The sequence below is a fragment of the Notolepis coatsorum genome (genome assembly GCF_963971535.1).
Source record: "Notolepis coatsorum genome assembly, chromosome: 11".
Lineage (NCBI taxonomy): Eukaryota > Metazoa > Chordata > Actinopteri > Aulopiformes > Paralepididae > Notolepis > Notolepis coatsorum.
The window spans coordinates 12,267,500-12,290,042 of NC_140175.1; the positions used below are offsets into that span (position 1 = coordinate 12,267,500).

At 43.0% G+C, this 22,543-nt stretch overlaps 1 protein-coding gene across 1 annotated transcript in view; it reads left to right on the forward strand.

Annotated features, from left to right (window-relative positions):
• LOC311237315 (electrogenic sodium bicarbonate cotransporter 1-like) overlaps window positions 1-22,543 on the forward strand; it is a 161,441-nt gene that overhangs the window by 131,304 nt on the left and 7,594 nt on the right. Inside the window, 8 exon segments of the mRNA XM_084325133.1 lie at window positions 9,041-9,202; window positions 14,385-14,508; window positions 14,511-14,562; window positions 15,749-15,821; window positions 17,346-17,357; window positions 17,360-17,416; window positions 19,765-19,938; window positions 20,548-20,712. Of these exon segments, the coding sequence (XP_084181259.1) occupies window positions 9,041-9,202; window positions 14,385-14,508; window positions 14,511-14,562; window positions 15,749-15,821; window positions 17,346-17,357; window positions 17,360-17,416; window positions 19,765-19,938; window positions 20,548-20,712 (819 nt within the window).

The window sequence follows — 22,543 nt, forward strand, 5'->3', positions numbered from 1 at the left end:
GGGGCTTTTTTTTGTGTTTCTGACCCCCCACCCCCCCTCTTCTGGGCCCTTTAGGGGTATTTTCAATTTTTTTTATTTTTACATAATATGAAAGTACTGGTTCATACCTTCAAAATAAGCCATCACTTGTACAAATCAGGCAGATACTTTTCAATCTATGTCTTATGAATCATGCTCATAACACACAACTCATTTCTGAGCTATGGCGCTTCAAAGAAACCGTAACCTTTTATATAAAGGAAAAATATAGTTACTACTATAGTACACGTCATTATTCTATCTCATCGTGAATCCAAACAAAGTGATTTTCAGGCGCCGTGAACCGAACGTAAGTCTGGAGGAAACGTATTTTGAATGTCTGTAAAAACCAAATCACAGGCCCCCTGCCGCTTTCTATTCTATTCCATTGAGAATAGAATAGAAGGCTTTATTGTCATTCTACACAATACAATGAAATTAGGATACAAGATACAAGATTCCTTTATTGCCACACAACCAGGTGGGTGGTATTTGTGATCGGTACAGAGTGTAATAAGCTCTCCAGTAGATAAAACTGGAACATAGATACATTTACCCCCCCCCCCCCCCCCCCCTTCCCAGCAATGGATACATAATACAGCACAACATGACACAATAAATACATAAATACAGCACAGCACAACATAAACACACGGAAGAGTCTAGTCCATCAGGTCAGGAGCTTGGTTAGTGTAAAGGGGGGGAGGGGGAGAGGGGGGGCTAGCCAAGGGAGTTCAGGGTCCGAATGGCGTTTGGGAAGAAGCTGTCCTTGAAGCGGGTGGTTTTTGAGAGGATGGACTTGAAGCTCCTACTTGAGGGCAGGGGCTGAAACAGGGGGTGTGCTGGGTGTGAGGGGTCCTTTGCAATTTTTCTGGCGCGGGTGATTGTGCCACTCCTGATCAGTGCAGTTAAAAACAAAATAAACAGGACAACTACGATACATATTCATCATTCACTCCATACTAGACATATCATTCTCTCCATACTACACATATCATTCACTCCATACTAGACATATCATTCACTCCATACTACACACATCATTCACTCCATACTACACATATCATTCATTCACTCCATACTAGACATATCATTCATTCACTCCATACTAGACATATCATTCATTCACTCCATACTAGACATATCATTCATTCACTCCATACTAGACATATCATTCATTCACTCCATACTAGACATATCATTCATTCACTCCATACTAGACATATCATTCATTCACTCCATACTAGACATATCATTCACTACATACTACACACATCATTCACTCCATACTACACATATCATTCACTCCATACTACACACATCATTCACTCCATACTACACACATCATTCACTCCATACTACACATATCATTCACTCCATACTACACACATCATTCACTCCATACTACACACATCATTCACTCCATACTACACACATCATTCACTCCATACTACACATATCATTCACTCCATACTACACACATCATTCACTCCATACTACACACATCATTCACTCCATACTACACATATCATTCACTCCATACTACACATATCATTCACTCCATACTACACACATCATTCACTCCATACTACACACATCATTCACTCCATACTACACATATCATTCACTCCATACTACACACATCATTCACTCCATACTACACACATCATTCACTCCATACTACACATATCATTCACTCCATACTACACATATCATTCACTCCATACTACACATATCATTCACTCCATACTACACATATCATTCACTCCATACTACACACATCATTCACTCCATACTACACATATCATTCACTCCATACTACACATATCATTCACTCCATACTACACATATCATTCACTCCATACTACACATATCATTCACTCCATACTACACACATCATTCACTCCATACTACACATATCATTCACTCCATACTACACATATCATTCACTCCATACTACACATATCATTCACTCCATACTACTCACATCATTCACTACATACTACTCATATCATTCACTACATACTACACATATCATTCACTCCATACTACACTACTACTAAAATAAACGACTACGACTATTATCGGCCGACCGATATTATCGGCCGATATCGGCAGTAAAATGTGATATCGGAAAATATCGGTATCCGTTTAAAAAAAGAAAAAAACAATAACAATATTTGTTATATATTTATATCCAGTGAAATGATTAGTTACCTGAAATTATTCCGTTTTTTGGGGTGGGAAACCCTGCATATATCGGTATCGGAAATTAAGAGTTGGACAATATCGGAATATCGGTATCGGTAAAAAAGCCAATATCGAGCATCCCTAATTCACTCCATACTACACATAGCATGTCATTTCTAAAAGTAATTAAAAGTGCAGGTCCGTATAGAACGGATATAAAAAGTGCAAAAGATATCAATATGATATAAAAATGTCAATATAACATATCGACATGAATAGAACACATCAATGTGAGATATAGAGAGCTGATTATTGCACAGATATGATGTGTACAGTATGGGTAGTGAGATGAGGCGGGTTTGGGTTTTTCAGATCTCACGACCAAAAATCGGCGCTGTGCACCTTAACCATTCAGTTCCCTCTCTTAACCACCGCTGTGCTGAACCTGTCCGGACCGACGGGACCCGTCTACCAGTAGTGGTCTTACAGTAGTGGTCCACAGGGTTCGCACAAGGTCCTTGAAGTGCTTAAAGTGCTTGATTTTTGACCCCAAAAAAGTCGAGGCCTGGAATTCCTTGAAAACAGCCCATTTTCTTTACAAGGTGCTTAAAAAGTCCTTGAAATTAAAATCAACCATTCGCATTGAATGTTTTGTTCATCCATGATCAAATTGTTCTGAATCAAGAAATCAATTATTTTTTATCAAATTTGACGAATCGCTGTCTCGCCAACTGCTTTTCCTCATTTTTTCGCGTGTGACGCTCTAGCTGGCAAGCAGGCCAAGAAGATGCTTAAAAGAAAACAGCATTTAAAAGTGAATTATATCCTTCGAGCATTAAAAATAGTGCTTGGAAAAGTACTTAAAAGTCCTTGAATTTCATTTTGCAATGTCTGTGGGAACCCTGGTGCAGAACCTCTTGCGAGTCACAGAACAAGGTTCCGTCCCCCCCCCCGTCCCCCCCCGACACAAAGCCCCTGTAATCCTGGTCTAAACGCCGTGTGTAATGCTCACCTCGTAGCAAAGCCCATAAGGAGCAGATACCACCCGAAACCCAGACGCAGTCATTCTTTGAGATTACTTTACCTTAACGTACCTTCAGCCTGGGCCTGGGCGCGGAGGAAGAGGGGGGCGAGGCCGGGCCGCTGGCGGGGATATGTGCATCAAATAACGGCCTGATTATAGGGGGGGGGGGGGGGGGGGGGGTGGCGAGAACACAGAGGGGCCTTATAGTTAGGAGTACAGACAGAGCTTTGTGCGGCGACGGGGGACTTACTTGTAACGATGCACCACTCCTCGCTGCCAAGACTTATTACACGTGTAACAGAGTAAGCGTTGGTAAATTAAGTATTGCTTCTGTCCTATTTTTTCTTTTCTTTTTTTCCTCTGACATGGTACAAAAGACGTCGTCTGGCCTGTCTGTTATGTGTTACATATACATTTAGTCATTTAGCTGATGCTTTTATCCAAAGAGACTTACAAGTTCTGTACGACAAGTCATCAGGAAGGGCACAACTCTTATCAGCTGAGTAACAATGTTCATCAAAGCATTTTTTTTTTCATTTCAGATAATGGTGTTATAGTGGTAGTAGTAGTTTTCCATTCAGTCATCACACACGATACAATATTATGCACAATCATTCCAAACTGTCGACGGTCTTTGATTCGGTCAGTGATTGAAAAGGTACAGGCTTGGAGCATAATGCTTATATATGCCTTGCCTTGTCCTATATTCTTATCATTAAGCCTTGCTCCAAAACAAAACAAAACAAAGATTATCCACATTTTTAACCCTCAATAGCTCTAACAAACGATTTTCTTGAAAACCAAAAGTGAATGACTCGATCTTAAATTGACATCAGCGTTGTTCCACAAGTTAACCCCAAATGTGTGTGGTCATAGTAATCAGCCTTGTTAATGCTCCAAATGATTATATCAATATAATACTTTTCTCATTACTTTTCTCCTCTGTGCTGATCAAAGTTTCATTTCAAATCAAATAAGACGACCTGAGGTAAAAGTTCAGCCAGCCTTCATTTTATATATGGTTTATTTTAATTAAAATTGTTTTAATTCTATCTCTCTTGCTAACAAAAGCCATGATCGTGGACCCTGATATTTCACTAATAATCAGAATAATAGATATCGGAATAAAAACGAGTCTCCAGTCTTTGCTGCAGCTCTAGGAAAATGAGTGGACTGTTAATAGATCTCTCCCTTCATCTGTAGTTCATGCAGCTGTGGTCTCCGTGAACAAAGCCTTCTAATATATATGTCTCTCTCTCTGACGAAGCGGGGTTTCAGAATTTTAAGCAGCAGTTTAAAAAAAGGAAACATCGGTAACCAAAACTAGCTTAGCGTCGTACAGAGTTATATGGGTTATATGAAGGTGTATAAGTAGGTATATAGAAGAATAAATGCAGGTTTATTTAGACAGATATGGATATATACATATGCAGTAAATATATAGTTGTGATTTATATGGTACGTATATACAAACTGAGTCACCAAAGAAGAGCCTGAGTCGAGTCCCCGTTACCCTAGTCCGAGTCCGAGTCCAAGTCATCAAGGTTGAGTCCACTCCACTCTGGCAGTCAAAGAGCTTTCACCCATGGGTGTAGAGACTAATGGGGATCCATTAAATAAACAAATAAACAAAGCTGACATACAAATAAAAAAAAAGGTCTACAATTAATTAAACATATATGACACAGCAGGTCACCGTTTCAAAAGGGAGTTTATTTACTTTGTGACACAATAGCCAAACAAATGCACTAGCCATCAACATATTATGTCAAATGAATAGGGCCTATTCATTTTAAATGCCACATTAAATATCTATAAAAAAAACTGTCCAAATATGTTGGTTTATTCGTTAAAATACGTTATTTTCTTCCTTTACCTGCTCTTCTCACTCTCTATAAAACTTTGTTTGAACCCCTCATTAATTACTGTAATGCCATCTCAAGAAACTTGAAAGCTTGCAAAAGAAAATACTACGAGTTGTGTCATGGTCTGGGTTTAATAACGCCCACACGTCCTCTATTCCATCGCTTTGGTCTCCTGAGGCTCGCTGATTTTAATGTCCACCAAAATGCTTCAATGATGTATCAAGTTGTGTATAACATGAATCACAGACTGTCTGAGCTTGTCCCAGTCTGCCATCCCCTGCACATTCATAACACTAGGAATAGGCATCTTATCTTTGGCAAGAGGAGAAAGCGCAAACGTGCCAGCCTAGCATGTATAGCGTGCAGGAGCCCGCAGATCTGGAACCAGCTCGACGAGAGTCTGAAACTGTCCAAATCCATCTCCACCTTCAAAAAATCACTGAAACAGGATTTACTCAAATCGTATCTCTAAATAGTAACCATACTTGGGAATATTATTTGTCTGTATGTATGTACGTAGGTAGGTATGTAAGCCTATCCATGTTATATGTTTTGTTTGCCTCTGTTTGTGATCAGGCTCCCTCCAAAAGCTTTAGATAGCTTCTTGGGAGACCTGGCACACAACAACCCAATTCCGATGATGATGATGATATTTATTGTATCGTGTGTGTGTGTGTGTGTGTGTGTGTGTGTGTGTGTGTGTGTGTGTGTGTGTGTGTGTGTGTGTGTGTGTGTGTGTGTGTGTGTGTGTGTGTGTGTGTGTGTGTGTGCGTGTGCGTGTGTGCGTGTGTGCGTGTGCGTGTGTGCGTGCGTGTGTGAATAAATTCAAATTACAAAAAAATAAATAACAATGTCCAAGTCGAGTCTGAAAATCAGTCCAGGACCAGAGTACTACAACACTGGCTGGAGGCAGTGTAGGCCGGATCTTTCTGGACACGTCAAACGAGTGATGTTCAGATGACGTGCTTTGGTCCACGTGAACATATGATGAACACGGCTCAGCTCCGTTTAGTGTCCGTGTAAGCGCTTGATTTGAAATGTCCAATCTGAACCATTTCAATCGGATTGTGGAAATATTGTGTGTGTGTAACGGCAGCTTATGTGACTGGATTATGAGAATACGCACAACTCAAGAGCACAGAGCAGCTCTGTGACACGGGTTGGATCTGTGTCGAGGGGTTTATTTACGGTCGACTCGTGCTGTGTGATGCCACACTCCCTGAGCGTGGCTTTACGCTTCACTACTGGGACATTGTCATAACAACGCACCATATACCGTATTTATGTTTTAAGTCAAATAAGAAATACTAACCTTCGTAATGTCTTTTACTATTATACACTTTGCTACTAAGGAATATACCTTTATATATACCTTGCCTATATTACTACCTGCTATGCTACTATGTCTATACTACTACCTACTGTGCTAATATGTCTAAACTACTACCTACTATGTTAATATGTCTAAACTACTACCTGCTATGTTAATATGTCTAAACTACTACCTACTATGTTAATATGTCTAAACTACTACCTACTATGTTAATGTCTAAACTACTACCTACTATGTTAATATGTCTAAACTACTACCTGCTATGTTAATATGTCTAAACTACTACCTACTATGTTAATATGTCTAAACTACTACCTGCTATGCTAATATGTCTATTCTACTACCTGCTATGTTAATATGTCTAAACTACTACCTGCTATGCTAACATGTCTATATTACTACCTGCTATGTTAATATGTCTATATTACTACCTGCTATGTTAATATGTCTATACTACTACCTACTATGTTAATATGTCTAAACTACTACCTACTATGTTAATGTTTAAACTACTACCTACTATATTAATGTCTAAACTACTACCTACTATGCTAATGTATAAACTACTACCTACTATGCTAATATATCTACTCCCTACTATGTCTATACTACTACCTTATATGCTAATATGTCTCAAATACTACATACTATGCTAATATGTCTATACTACTACCTACTATGCTAATATGTCTATACTAGTCTACTACCTACTATGCTAATATATCTATACTACTATGAACTCAAGACTGTAGCACTCAAGTTCAACACTGTTTGATGAACATTGTTACTGATCATCAGCTGCCAGTTGTACCTTCCTGCTAACTAATTTTGGATGCAACAATTTTTTTAATTAAGAAAATAGACATTGAAATAAAAACATAAATGCCCTCCCTCCCACTCTAAAGACAATGGAAATATATAAACAAATCCAATTCCAAATCCATAAATAAACAAATCCATAAATACAAATATATATTATTATTATTATTATTATTATTATTATTGGTGTGTGTAAAGAAATGACAAGAAATCTTCTAGGAAAAATATATAAAAAAATAATATTTACATTTTATTTAAAGAAGTGTGTTTTTTAGTAAACGGTGGAAAATTGGGCTTGTTTCATCTGTCCTGAAGTCCTGGGAAGTTCGTTCCACCGCTGTGGAGCGAGAACAGCCTGCTTCCCCTTGATGACCCACGGGAGCTCGTGTCCAACGTGTTTTATTTTGTATTTATTGGTTTAAAATACAGAGACGGTGCATAATAAGGAACATTTTACTGTAAATATGCCAGTTTAGCCAGGTTGGCTAATTTTCAACTGTAGTCTCTGGGGCAGGTGACATGAGCACTACAATAATTAAGACATAGTACAATAATTAAAACACAGTAGGAATCAGTAGGTTACAATACACTAAAATACAGGACGACTAGGTGGCGCAGTGGGCAAGGCGCTCGCCACCAACGCAGGAGATGCTGGGTTAGAGCCCAGCTCTCGGCGTTGCTACCAGCTTGGCTGGTCGTTCATACTAACACAATTGGCAGTATTAGGGGGCGGGAAGCTGGTGGGTGGGGATCGGACGTTGTGGACAGCGACTCCTACAGGTTGGTTGGTGCGCCTGCGCAGTAGAATCAGGAAGCGACGGGGGCGGCGTGTCCCTCCCACGCAGACCCTCGCCGCTGAGAGATCGCGCTGTGCAGGTGAAAAGATGCGACGGCTGCCGCCTTGTGTACCGGAGGGGACACGTGATGCAAGGCTTGGTCCACATTGCAGCCGGCTTGTGGGAGGCATGGCCTAACAACGTTCGAGACAGGGGAGGGTAGAATTGGACAATACGAAAAAAATTTAAATGGGGAGAAAAAGTAGATAAAAATATATACATTAAAATAAATACATTAAAATACATCACAACCACTCAGTTAAAATGGTCGCACACTTGACCATCTCTCAACCATGATTTTAAGTTCGATTTAAATTAAATGTATCTTTGATACTCCCTGAGCCGTGTTGGCAGACTGTTCCAGGTGTGGGCTGCTCTCACGGAAAAGGCTGCCTGACTAAAAGCAGACCTCCTGCTTTACCTACAGATATACCTGTATACCAGGTATATCTGTCAGAACTACACAGTCCCTCTAACTACAGACCTGGTATATCTGTCAGAACTACACAGTCCCCTCTAACTACAGACCTGGTATATCTGTCAGAACTACACAGTCCCTCTAACTACAGACCTGGTATATCTGTCAGAACTACAGTCCCTCTAACTACAGACCTGGTATATCTGTCAGAACTACACAGTCCCTCTAACTACAGACCTGGTATATCTGTCAGAACTACACAGTCCCTCTAACTACAGACCTGGTATATCTGTCAGCAGAACTATACAGTCCCTCTAACTACAGACCTGGTATATCTGTCAGCAGAACTACACAGTCCTCTCTGACTACAGACCTGGTATATGTGTCAGCAGATGCTTTCTGTTTTATGAAAGTACAGAGGGGGGGAGGAGCCAAGCCATGTGGGGATTTTATAGGTAAGGCAGGCATCTTTGAATTTAACAAGACTTTTTAGTTGACCAGCTTTATCTCACTGTGTGTGTCGTTTGTCCCCCTCAGCCCACGAACTCCCAGAGAGGCTGGTTCGTGCCCCCGTTCGGAGGGAACCCCTGGTGGGTGTACCTGGCCGCCTCGCTGCCCGCCCTCCTCGTCACCATCCTCATCTTCATGGACCAGCAGATCACCGCCGTCATCGTCAACAGGAAGGAGCACAAACTGAAGGTCGGTCGGGGGTCACAGGCTTGTTTCACACGCCATGTTTCACACAGACGGTAGAGCCAATGTTTATTTAAATAGCACATTCCACCTCTCAGAGTCAGAGATTTTATTATTTGCCATGTATGGACGAATGCACATTGGAATACAGGTACAGAGCAAACACACTGTGTGTCTACAACTAATCCAATACAGGAGCAGAGTAGAAACAGTACAGCATTTTTTATTTTTTTAAACAGACCGTATAAAAGGACAAATGCTAAAGTTGATATCAACATCCCCTAAAGTGCATTATCATAGTAAAGTGCATAATGCATAGAGGCACAATTTACAGTAAAAGTGCATATAATCAAAGTGCGTGATGCACAGACACACAGAAACAGCACTTCCACAACCTGACTAGTAATAACACACCAAAACAAAATAGGATAATATACAAATCTAACCTTTGGAGTTATTCAGGCTGCGCACAGCGCTGGGGAAGAGACTCTTAGTAAACCGAGAGGTCGAGCGTGTGATAGAGAGGTAGCGTCGTCTGCCCGACGGGAGGGGGGCAAAGAGGCCTGTGAGGTGGTCTACAAGAGCGTGGCAGCGTGGCTACTGGCTACATGAGTAGAGCGCCGGCCTCACGATCGGAAGATCACCGGTTCGAGCCCCCGGTCAAGGCTGCTGTCGGAAAGTGGTGGTGGTGTTGTTGTCCAGCAGGGGGCACTCTGTCCTCTGGACTTGTCGGTAACAATGCCCCTGTTACGGTGATAGGGACACCGGCGTACAGCTATGAGTGCCGACCTTCGGATGAGACGCTAAACCGAGGTCCTGACTGAATTCGGTCGTTAAAGAACCCAGGGGGTCTATCGCAAAGAGTAGGCGGGGGTTCCCCGACGTTCCTGGCCAAATTACCAATCAGGTCTCTGACATCAAGGCCACCTAATCATTCCTCCCCCCCTTAATTGGCTGATATCAATCCCTGTCTCCTGAGCCGTTCAGCCATTGTGTAGTGTGCTGTGTGCCTGGTCAGGTGCCAGTGTGTATGGCAGCCATTGAGCCGGCGTAGCCCAAGGTTGGGTGCTACCAGTGGTGGTGAAGGAGGCAATTTCCACCCTACATTGTAAAGCGCTTTGAGTGTCTAGAAAAGTGCTATATAAATGCACTAAGTAATTATTATTAATTATTAACATAGAAAACAAATCAACACTTTCGTTTTTAGTGGTGAAATAAATAAATAATAATTTTGTTACCACTACTTCCTGTACCTATCCCTTGACCGGCTATAATCCATCATAATTGATAATGGAAAACTGCCTTTTGAGCTCCAAGAGGATTGTAAATGGCAGCAGAATGCTCATGCTGCATTGCATTATTAATAGGTGACAGCACACCCTTCGCCTTTTGGTTAAAAACTCAAAAGTCCCAAACGGAAAGAATAATCAGATTTCACACGGTTGTAGTTGAGACTTGGGGCAACATTTGGAGGCAAAAACCTCATTGTTGGCTCCTGTTGAAGGGTAGTAATAGCCATTTGAATGTAAATCGCTGACGCCATTTTGACAGGCATTTTTCTCCAACAAATCATCAACCGACAAACGCCATCGTGTGAGTGGTTGTTTGTTCTACCAATTGAAAGTATCGTCTGGGACTTTGGCTTTTTGTGAGGGAAGTGACCCGACAACGGAAGGAGACGAAACTGCGTTTTGAATAGCATTGTGGGCAGAGATCCTATTTGATTACATTATGGCAGACCGATTGACCTCCCTACTCTTAATACACTTTTAAATATTTGTTTGATCAGATATAGATCCATATAGATAAGTCTATTTTATCTGCCTGATATCCAGTACCTGTATGTATGCTCAGTAAACAACTCTTGATGCACACTTGACCTGTATACTCATGGCCGGCCCTAGGCATAGGCCATTATAGGCCATCGCCTAGGACGTCATCCACTAGGGGGTGCCAGCTGCCAGGCAAAAAACAACAACAACTGTTGAAGTCGTAGTCTTTCGAAGGCTCTAGTGTTGTAGAATCTAAGGCTACAGTGAAAATACAGACATGATCTGAAACGAGGGACCGTGAGGAATCTATCGATACCAGCCTCATATCACTGGCTCCCTGGGAAAGAGTAATAATAATAATTAAAAGTAAGCCTCGGAAAGCGGCTGAAAGAATTAGAGGGGAAAGACGAGAAAACAAACCTGCTGACATTATAATTTTTCTGAGTCTCTTTCTGTCTCTACTTTAGTGCTACGGTCAATATGTAGATATCATCTGAAACTAGAGACCCTGTCGAAGCTAGCTAGCTTACTGGGAAGGGGGGGGGGGGGGGGGGGGTCTTCTTAAAATGTAAGCCTAGAAAACCGGCTGAATGAATTAGAGGGGAAATAACGATCTGCTGACATTATCATCTTTCGGAGTCTTTTGCGGTCTCTACGTTGGTGCTACAGTGAATATGTAGATATCATCTGAAACTAAAGACCCTGAGTAACCTAGAGACACCAGCCGGTCTTTGCTACCCTACCGGGAAATACATCCTACTCCACATTATAACCCTATAAGCGTGTAGCTGTTACACAGGTGATGCAACCAACATTACTGTCTTTCAGAGACTGTTGTTGTGGCTAAATTTTTTTTTTTAATCTACCACTTCTCCCCATTTTTCTATTTTTCTCCCATCCCAATTTTCATATTATCCAATTCTTCCCTCCCCTGTCTCGAACGTTGCTAGACCATGCCTCCCACTGGTCGGTTGCAGTGAGGACAGAAGCCTTGCATCACGTGTCCCCTCCGGTACACGAGGAGGCAGCCGTCGCATCTTTTCACCTGCACAGCGCGATCTCTCAGCGGCGAGGAGTAACGTGTGGGAGGCTCACGGTGCCCCCGTTACTTCCTGATTCTGCTGTACAGGCGCACCAACCGACCTGTAGGAGTCGCTGTCCACAACGTCCGATCCCCACCCACCGGCTTTCCCACCCCCTAATACTTGCCAATTGTATTAGTATGAACGACCAGCCAAGCCGGAAGCAACGGCGAGAGCTGGGCTCGAACCCGGCATATCCTGTGTTAGTGGCGAGCGCCTTGCCCACTGCGCCACTTAGCCGCCCAGTTGTTGTGGCTCAATTCTAAAGCGTGAGTGAAGATCAACTGAGACTGTGGACCTTGAGGAATCCATAGATATCAACCCTTACGTGCTGCCTGACCAGGAAATGGGTGATAATTTGCCCCATTTGATTGGAGCACAAGGACACGCCGTGTCACAGACGCAGAGCTTGAAGACGATTGAAGTTCCAAGGGGAGCGAGAGGCGGCTTCTCTCTCTCTCCTCCAGATCACCAAATAGCCAAGAGCTAAACACTGCTCAGAATGTCAGTAACTGAAATACTTGGCTAACGTAGCTAGCTACAGTATAAACACGGCTCAGAATGTCAGTAACTTAAATACTTGGCTAACGTAGCTAGCTACAGTATAAACACGGCTCAGAATGTCAGTAACTTAAATACTTAGCGTGCATTGACACTGATTTCAAAGCTGGTTGCAGTGTTTTAAGGACACTCCCGGGCGCGTGCGCATAAATGTCCCCTCGCATACACTATCACCCTCTAAAGACAGTGCCTAATTGCCTCTACGAATGGAATGTAACACATTTCATTCACAAGTTTTGTGAGAATGTATTCGAGAACGTATTTGAACACACCTGACGACCTGCGCTATTGTTATGCAAAGTAGCCAGGTGGGTACTTAGCGAGTTGGCGCATCAGGCCAGTGCAGCGCATTCCTGTGTGCACGCGCATGCTTCTGCTCACAGAGCCGGTTGCACGGCATGCAACCCCCGTCCCATGAGCAACGCACCCCTGCTGTAACTGAAATACTTGGGTAACGTAGCTACAGTATAAACACGGCTCAGAATGTCAGTAACTTAAGTGTGCATTGACACACTGCTGTAACTGAAAACCTCTCACCTCAAAATATCTATAATAATAATAATACATAATATCTGAAGGATATTGGGCTCACTAGTCTCATCTCTACAGCCATGTCAGACAGTCGGGAAGAAATGCAGCCTTATATTTTATAGCACAGCAAAAGCTAATTAAAAGGCTTGCAATAGTAGAAGGATATTGGGCTTCTTTGATCAAAACGGTTCTGCAGGTCTCTCCAAATGTATTAACCCTTTCACTGCCAAACTACAGACGCGTAACCTTATGTAGTGTGGCAGTGAAAGGGTTAACCTTCTGTCGTGTGGCAGTGAAAGGGTTAACCGGCTGTCGTGTGGCAGTGAAAGGGTTAACCTTCTGTGTATTCTTGCAGTGAAAGGGTTAACCATTTGGTAGTACGGCAGTGAAAGGGTTAAACTGTGTGGGTATCGAGCAAGAAAAACTGTCAGGCTTTAAAACTGTGTAGGACCCAGGCCTAGAACTGCGCCCTGAGTGGGAGGTTTGCCCTGGGTGGGAGGTTTGCCCTGGGTGGGAGGTTCGAAGGGTCAAAGTGGGTATCAAACAGGAGGGAAGACTGTCAGGTTTTAAACTGTGGATATCAAACAGGAAGGTAAAGACGACTTTAAACTGTTGAACAGTAATCCAGAACTATTTTATTGCACTGTAAAAAAAATGGCACTGATTTATATGTCTGCACTTTATGTGCTCCTTTCATGTCTATTCTATTCTACTACTTTATTGCACTGCACTATTTTACTATGTCTATTTTATCTTACTCTTTTTATTATTGTCTATTTTTAAAACTGAATCAAACCATAAACAAGGTGGCCTGTTGGGATGTTAGATCCTAATGTGAAAAAACTGTGATTTTATATGTCTGCACTTTGTGCTATTTATTTTTTGAGATGCAGTTTCTGTATGAAAGGTGCTATACAAATAAAGTTGTATTATTATTAAATGTCCAGATTGGTTTTTAATTTATATTGTATTGTCGATCAAAAGGCGTAAAAATCTGAAATCTCTCCTAGGGCACCAGAATGTAACAGGACCGGCCCTGCGTATACTCTCAATGTAATCTAATGAACCCGCCTCCTCCGCTCCACTGGTTGACTCCGCCGCTCTCTCTCTCTCTCTCTCTCTCTCTCTCTCTCTCTCTCTCTCTCTCTCTCTCTCTCTCTCTCTCTCTCTCTCTCTCTCTCTCTCTCTCTCTCTCTCTCTCTCCTCTCTCTCTCTCTCTCTCTCTCTCCCGTCTCCTCGCAGAAAGGGGCAGGGTACCACCTGGACCTGTTCTGGGTGGCCGTGCTGATCATTCTCTGCTCCTTCATGGGCCTGCCCTGGTACGTGGCCGCCACGGTCATCTCCATCGCCCACATCGACTCCCTGAAGATGAGACGGAGACCTCCGCCCCCGGGGAGCAGCCCAAGTTCCTGGGCGTCAGGTGAGGAGCGGGTCCCACCGCGTGTCCGTCCAGAACACCGGCGTGTCCGAACCTCAGCCGGGTTGATGTGTGAACGGCTGCTTCAGCACCTATACACGGTGGACTCGACACTTACTTACTTAGGCCCATCGCTCCCAATGGAGCATAGGCCATCTACGACTTTTCTCCATCCAACACGGCTTTGGGCTGTCCTTTCTGCCTCGACACACCTTCTGTTTACTTTTTAATACACTCTGCTACTTACTGTAGACTACTGATTGATTGATTGAAAACTGTATTAACAGATTGCAGAATGGGTACAGTACAGTACGGCTCAATACACTCAATTGTTAAGGGCATGCAGACCAGAGAAAGACTTTCGTCTTGTTTACATCAGGGTCCCCCATTTTCAATTCATCGTGACATACATGACATACAGATAGACAGTACTGCTTACATCTATACATTTATGACATACAGATAGACAGTACTGTTTACATCTATACATTTATGACATACCAGATCTACAAATATACAGTACTGATTATGAGTAAAAAAAATAATTGCATCCACACTGAGATTATTGTACTGTAGATGAGAGCTATTTTATTGCACTAAGGCTCAGGAGGTAGAGCAGTCGTCTGGTGATCGGAAGGTTCCCGGTTTGATTCCCGGTTCGATTCCCGCTCCACCCGGGGCAGCGTGTCGAAGTGTCCTTGAGCAGGCACTTAACCCCCTAATTGCTCCCGATGAGCAGGTCGGCACCGCCGTCGGTGTGTGAATGTGTGAGTGAGTGGGTGAATATGAGGAACAAAATTGTAATGCGCTTTGGATAAAAGCTGTTATATAAAATGCATCATTTACAATTTTATGCAATTTTTATGATTATTGCACTGTAAACGAGAGCTATTTTTGTTGCACTGCTTAAATGAGCACTGCTCGTTGTATGTCTGCACTTTATGCATTGCTTTTATGTAGTCAATTCTCATTTTATGCCCGTCTATATTTATGCCAAATCTATGTCTATATATGTCTATTTGTCTACATTACTGCTGTGTGAAGCACTTTGGGCTGCAATTCTTGTACGAAAGGTGCTATATAAATAAAGTTTATTATTACTATTATTATTGCTTCATTTAGTTGATTTTCCATTAAAAGAAACGTTATCGGTACGATAAACATAAATCTTTTTGTGTGTCCTCCCCAGAGAGCAGAGAGTCACCGGTATCTGTGTGTTCCTGCTCACTGGACTCTCGGTCTTCATGTCTCCTATCCTCAAGGTAAGAGCCTCTTCAAATAGCCGCCCGTAATTCTTCCACGGAACATCATTAGGATTACTGTCCTCCCCTTTTAGGAGAAGCCCCCGTCCCTGACCACAAATTCATAATAATAACTCTCCTACTAGTCCTGTAATTTGGAAGTAATGCCATGTGAAACGAGCGTGTTCACCGCCCGGAGGGGCTTAAGCTCGCGTTGCAACTCGGTCGGTGGCCTCCTCTGGTTTCTGTTCCCTCGTTAATTAAAAGCTGCTCCGTCATGTGAAGGTTAATAACGACCCCGGCGTCAGATTGTTAGCGCTGGTGCTCCCCCTTGTGGACAGTTTGAATATTGACGTTTTTAAAATTCCATGTGTACTACTGCCCTGCACAGAAGCTTTTCAAAATTGAGTTATTATTATACGTGAAATTGAACTTCTCGACGTCTGTTTTATCTTGTGAGGACGTTCAGAGTTCAATCTTGCTTCTGTTTTTAAGAGAGAAAAGGGGTATACAGAATTTTCAGTAACTACTAAACAGTAACTACTAAATCACTGCATAGTGAAATAACTTTAAAGCCATTTTTCTCAGTTTCACTGTTTGTGTCGTTAGCTTCGGCAGGGCAGTGTCCATTAGATATCCCCTTTTGGACATTACTATCACTACTTTAAAATAATGACTCTGTAATCCTTATTTTCCATCACAAAACAAGCATGAAATTATACCTATATCGCTTCAAAGGTTTTCTCTGACAGTTCTAGTGTTTTGCATGGTGTGTGTGTGTGTGTGTGTGTGTGTGTGTGGTGTGTGTGTGTGTGTGGGGGGGGGGGGTTCCCAGTAGTACTAGATAAGCTGCTCCTGCAGGTTACATGCTATTTAAATCAAGCACCAGTGCTATTTATAAACATTCTGGTTACCTTTTGAAGAGATTTCCAGTTCTTACTTAAAGGTTAGTTAGATGGTGTATATTCATTGTTGGCTCTCTCATGCTCATGTTATACTATAAATATAATACATTGTGAAAAGTGTCATTGGGCTTATAGTATTGTTGTGTGGTCGGCTCTGATAACACCTCTCTCTCTCTCTCTCTCTCTCTCGCTCTCTCTCTTGCTCTCTCTCTCCCTCTCTCTCTCTCTCGCTCTCGCTCTCGCTCTCTCCCCTCTCTCTCTCTCTCTCTCTCTCTCTCGCTCTCTCTCTCTCTCTCTCCTCTCTCACCCTCCCTCTCTCTCTCTCTCTCCCCCCCCCCCCCCCTCTCTCTCTCTCTCTCTCTCTCTCACTCTCTCACTCTCTCCCTCTTCCCTCTCCCTCTCCCTCTCTCTCTCTCTCTCTCTCTCTCTCTCTCTCTCTCTCCCCCCCCTCTATCTCTCTCTCTCTCTCTCTCTCTCTCTCTCTCTCTCCCTATCTCTCTCTCTCTCTCTCTCTCTCCCTCTCTCTCTCCCTCTCCCTCCCTCTCCCTCTCCCTCTCTCTCTCTCTCTCGCTCTCGCTCTCGCTCTCTCTCTCTCTCTCTCTCTCTCTTCTCTCTCTCTCTCTCTCTCTCTCTCTCTCAGTTTATTCCCATGCCCTGTTGCTCTATGGTGTGTTCCTCTACATGGGCGTGGCGTCTCTCAAAGGTGTCCAGGTGAGTCTGTCCAACACTACGTACTTACAGTATGAGGATGTCTCTACAAAAGACCATTACAAGCTAATTGTAGCCATGAAAAGATTTAGATGATGTGTGATATAGATAAATATATGATTATTATTTGTATTTATTTATTTAAAACATGTGTGAAACATACAGTTCCACATACAGCATCCAGCGTGTGTGCAGCGTCCTCACCTGTACAGTTAGATCTGTCTCCAGTCCCTACCGGGGACATCTGTCCTCTCTGTCTCCAGCTTTCTGTCCTCTCTGTCTCCATCTCTCTGTCCTCTCTGTCTCCAGCTTTCTGTCCTCTCTGTCTCCATCTCTCTGTCCTCTCTGTCTCCATCTCTCTGTCCTCTCTGTCTCCATCTCTCTGTCCTCTCTGTCTCCACCTCTCTGTCCATCTCTCTGTCTCCATCTCTCTGTCCATCTCTCTGTCTCCATCTCTCTGTCCATCTCTCTGTCTCCATCTCTCTGTCTCCATCTCTCTGTCTCCCTCTCTCTGTCTCCATCTCTCTGTCCTCTCTGTCTCCATCTCTCTGTCCTCTCTGTCTCCATCTCTCTGTCCTCTCTGTCTCCATCTCTCTGTCCTCTCTGTCTCCATCTCTCCGTCCTCTCTGTCTCCATCTCTCTGTCCTCTCTGTCTCCATCTCTCTGTCCTCTCTGTCTCCATCTCTCCGTCCTCTCTGTCTCCATCTCTCTGTCCTCTCTGTCTCCATCTTCTGTCTCCATCTCTCTGTCTCCATCTCTCCATCCTCTGTCTCCATCTCTCCGTCCTCTCTGTCTCCATCTCTCTGTCCTCTCTGTCTCCATCTTCTGTCTCCATCTCTCTGTCTCCATCTCTCCATCCTCTCTGTCTCCATCTCTCTGTCTCCATCTCTCCATCCTCTCTGTCTCCATCTCTCTGTCTCCATCTCTCCATCCTCTCTGTCTCCATCTCTCTGTCTCCATCTCTCTGTCTCCATCTCTCTGTCCTCTCTGTCTCCATCTCTCTGTCTCCATCTCTCTGTCCTCTCTGTCTCCATCTCTCTGTCCTCTCTGTCTCCATCTCTCTGTCCTCTCTGTCTCCATCTCTCTGTCCTCTCTGTCTCCATCTCTCTGTCCTCTCTGTCTCCATCTCTCTGTCCTCTCTGTCTCCATCTCTCTGTCATCTCTGTCTCCATCTCTCTGTCCTCTCTGTCTCCATCTCTCTGTCCTCTCTGTCTCCATCTCTCTGTCCTCCATCTCTCCGTCCTCTCTGTCTCCACCTCTCTGTCCTGACGTGACTCTGTGTGTTATTGTGTTAGTGTTTTATTGTGGATCCCATTAGTCTACTACACACCAAAGTGAGACTACTCTTCCTGGGGTCCAAACATTAAAAATACAAACGCAAAAAAAAGTAAAATAAAAATATAAACCACAAACATTGAAGTACTCCACAAGAAACACAAACAAAACAAGTGAATCAAAGCTCACTCAATATTCATAAGTCGGATATCACAATTCTCCAACCATAAATACATATTCCATAATCAGTCCATAAGAACAAAACGGATACAAATCGTTTAAATGATTTGAACTCATAATATAGCATAACTATTCTCAAGTCACCGATCACCTTTATATTTCCATACTAATTTCCACAATAAGGTCATGACCAAAATGTATCTCTTTATTCGTGAGCCCAATTTTTTACTTAATTTTTTTTTAAACATAAATGTGTTCCTTACCATAGTTATATTTCTCTGTATACTATTCCAATAAGCAACTGCTCTATACATTACCGTCTTTTTCAGAGCATTTGTTTTGGTAGAGGTAAAGTAAAGCATGAATCTAATTAGGGATGTCCCCGACTAAGGATTTGGATGGTCGACTATGATTGGCCAAAATTGCCGTTAGTCGACTATTAGTCGACAAAAAAAAAAATATATATATAATATTATTATAATTTTTTTTTATCATTCCATTTGGGCTGTGGGGGGGTGCTTAATGTCTGAAGGAGTCGACTGAAGGCTTCTTGTCCTCTGCAAAAGCATGCAATTGGTCCACTGATGGATACATCTTGATATTTGTCTAGTCTAGTGTGTTCATTAGACGGGTGAAATCCTATTTCAGTGCCTCTGTGCCTGTTTTCGTAGGCAGTTAGCCTCTGGTATGCCTGCCATTAGCGTTAGCCACGCTTCTAGGCCTCTTTTCTTTTGGAAAAGAATGATAAAAAAATTCAATAATTTTTTTTTTTTTTTTTTACTATTCGATTAAGAGGTTGGTTAGTCGACTACGGCTCCTTTCGACCGATTAGTCGACTAATAGGGGTCAGCCCTAAATCGAATCTATGTCTTCTCCATGTCCTCCTCCTCCTGCAGTTCATGGACCGCCTGCAGCTGCTCCTGATGCCGGCCAAGCACCAGCCGGACCTGATCTACCTGCGGCACGTGCCCCAGAGACGCATCCACCTGTTCACCTTCATCCAGGCCGTCTGCCTCGCCATGCTCTGGATCCTCAAGTCCACCGTGGCCGCCATCGTCTTCCCCGTCATGGTGAGACAGACCGACACGCCGGGTTCCGTGGCTCAAATAATACTCATAGTAATAAGTAGGGGATGTTCCATATTATCGGCCGATATTGGCATTCAAATGTAATATCGGAAATGATCGGTATCGGTTTTATCAAAAAAGAAATTTTTTTTTTTTTTTTTTTTTCTTCATTTATTTAACCCTTTCACTGCCACACTACAGAAGGTTAACCCTTCTTTACTATCACACTACCGACGGTCGGTGAAAGGGTTAACCGGCTGTTGTGTGGCAGTGAAAGGGTTAACCTTCTGTGTATTGTCGCAGTGAAAGGGTTAACCTGCTGTTGTGTGGCAGTGAAAGGGTTAACCTCTATTTACCCAGGCAAGTAAGAACAAATTCTTATAATATTATATATTATATACAGTATATATTAACAAATTGTTAAAAAGAAATAATAAAGATAACAAATTATTTGAAGTTTGGATATTTTTTTTACAACTTTTTAGAGACTAAAGTACAAAAAAAAAAAAGTACCGTTGGGTACCGGTATCGATTCACAGGTACCGGTAATCGGTTCACATGTGAAAGGTACCCGACCCTGATCATAATAACGTAACTGAACGGTGTCTCCAGATCCTGGCGCTGGTGGCCGTGCGTAAGGCCATGGACTACCTGTTCTCCCAGCACGACCTCAGCTACCTCGACGACGTCATCCCGGAGAAGGACAAGAAGAAGAAGGAGGACGAGAAGAAGAAGAAGAACAAAAAGAAAGGAAGCATCGACAGTGAAATAGAGTTTGTGAGTAGACTACGCTCCACTCGTCACGTCTGGGGTCTCTGTGACACGGGCCCTATGCCATAGCTTTCGGCAGAAGCGATTAGTCTTTGCAGTCGTCTATTTTGTCATTTGTGTTTTCATGTATTCAGTCCCACCGCAGTAGAATCCCCGCATACTGTCTTAACTTACAAACAGCGTTATTAGACCCCTCATCTGCACCTTTGTTTTCACTGTTTATTTTTCTCCTATTTTTATATCCAGATCAAATTTTATTGCCTACATTTATGTCTTTCTACTAGGGCTGACCCTATTAGTCGACTAATCGGTAAATGCATTTTTTTTTATATATTTTTTTATCATTCTTTCCAAAAGAAAAGAGGCCTAGAAGCGTGGCTAACGCTAATGGCACGCATACCAGAGGCCAACTGCCTACGAAAACAGGCACAGAGGCACTGAAAGAGGATTTCACCCGTCTAATGAACACACACTAGACAAATATCAAGATGTATCCATCAGTGGACCAATTGCATGCTTTTGCAGAGGACAAGGAGCCTTCAGTCGACTCCTTCAGACATTAAGCACCCCACAGCCCAAATGGAATGATAAAAAAAAAAAAAAAAAATTAATATTAAAAATATTAAACTTATTTATTTTTTTTGTCGACCAATAGTCGACTAACGGCAAATTTTGGCCAATCATAGTCGACCATCCAAATCCTTAGTCGGGGACAGCCCTACTTTCTACTATTACCCTGCCCATACGGTACGTGTACCCCCCCTCCCCCCTCCCCCATGCTGCTATGACGCCCACATTTCCCCCAAGGGGATCAATAAAGGAATATCTTTCAGCGCACAGTTACACATTTTGAAGGAGAGCACTCAACACTGCCTGATAATAATAATGCCCAAAGCGACTCGATTAATCAATCTGACTGCTACAAGTTCGAGGCACCGTCCAGGTTTTGTTTTATTTGTCACATATTAACACATTGGGTGCCACGCCCCTTCTGGGAGGTGCATAGGCCTTGCCACCCATTGACCCCATGTAAGCGCTCACCTTGTTTGTAGAGCTAAACCTATATTTTATATTATAGCTATGGATCTAATAACACCGTCGATTGTCAGTGGGTTTCTTCCGGTCAACGTGCAAAAAACAGATACTTTTTTCATCTATACATTTACGTTTTATACCGTGGTGAATATGAGTATAGTTTGAGTGATTCTGAATAATCCCAGGAAAAGACACGAAAACGGCGTTTTTGTGTAATTCAATAAACACGTTGCCATTCCTCGCTTGGATCAACAATCAATCTGAAATCAACGCTAGATTATCGGTATTATCTTTCATCATGCACGCATGAAAGGTGGTTTGGAGCGGGGCGCCCATCCGTGCCGTGATGTGACCAACGGGACACGGCACACGCACATACCACACAGACACGCTTCGATCGCGGGCAAAAAAATATCGGATCAACGCAAGATTGGTAATATAGAGTCCTTACCTTGTCTCTGATGTACTGCAAGAAGAATAATCCAATGATCTGATCGCCATTCCAAATATTCATCGCGATCGTTTGTCCGACGTTATCCAGCATTGCACATGAACGGGCGGGCGGATGAACTCGTCGAGGCAACCGTGGTGACCGCTTGTCTTCCCGGAGTGTTTAGAACCCGCCCCCACGCCGCAGCTTGGGCGAGAAAACAAACTACATCGTTTCAAACGGAGTGCAATAGCGGCCGCAAGGCGTTAGGCGGCGGTATTGACCGTCTGCGATCTCAGACACATTCAGGACCACATGCACAAGGTGCCTCGATGGGTTATGAAAGGCACTAGCGAATAAAAGAAATAACGA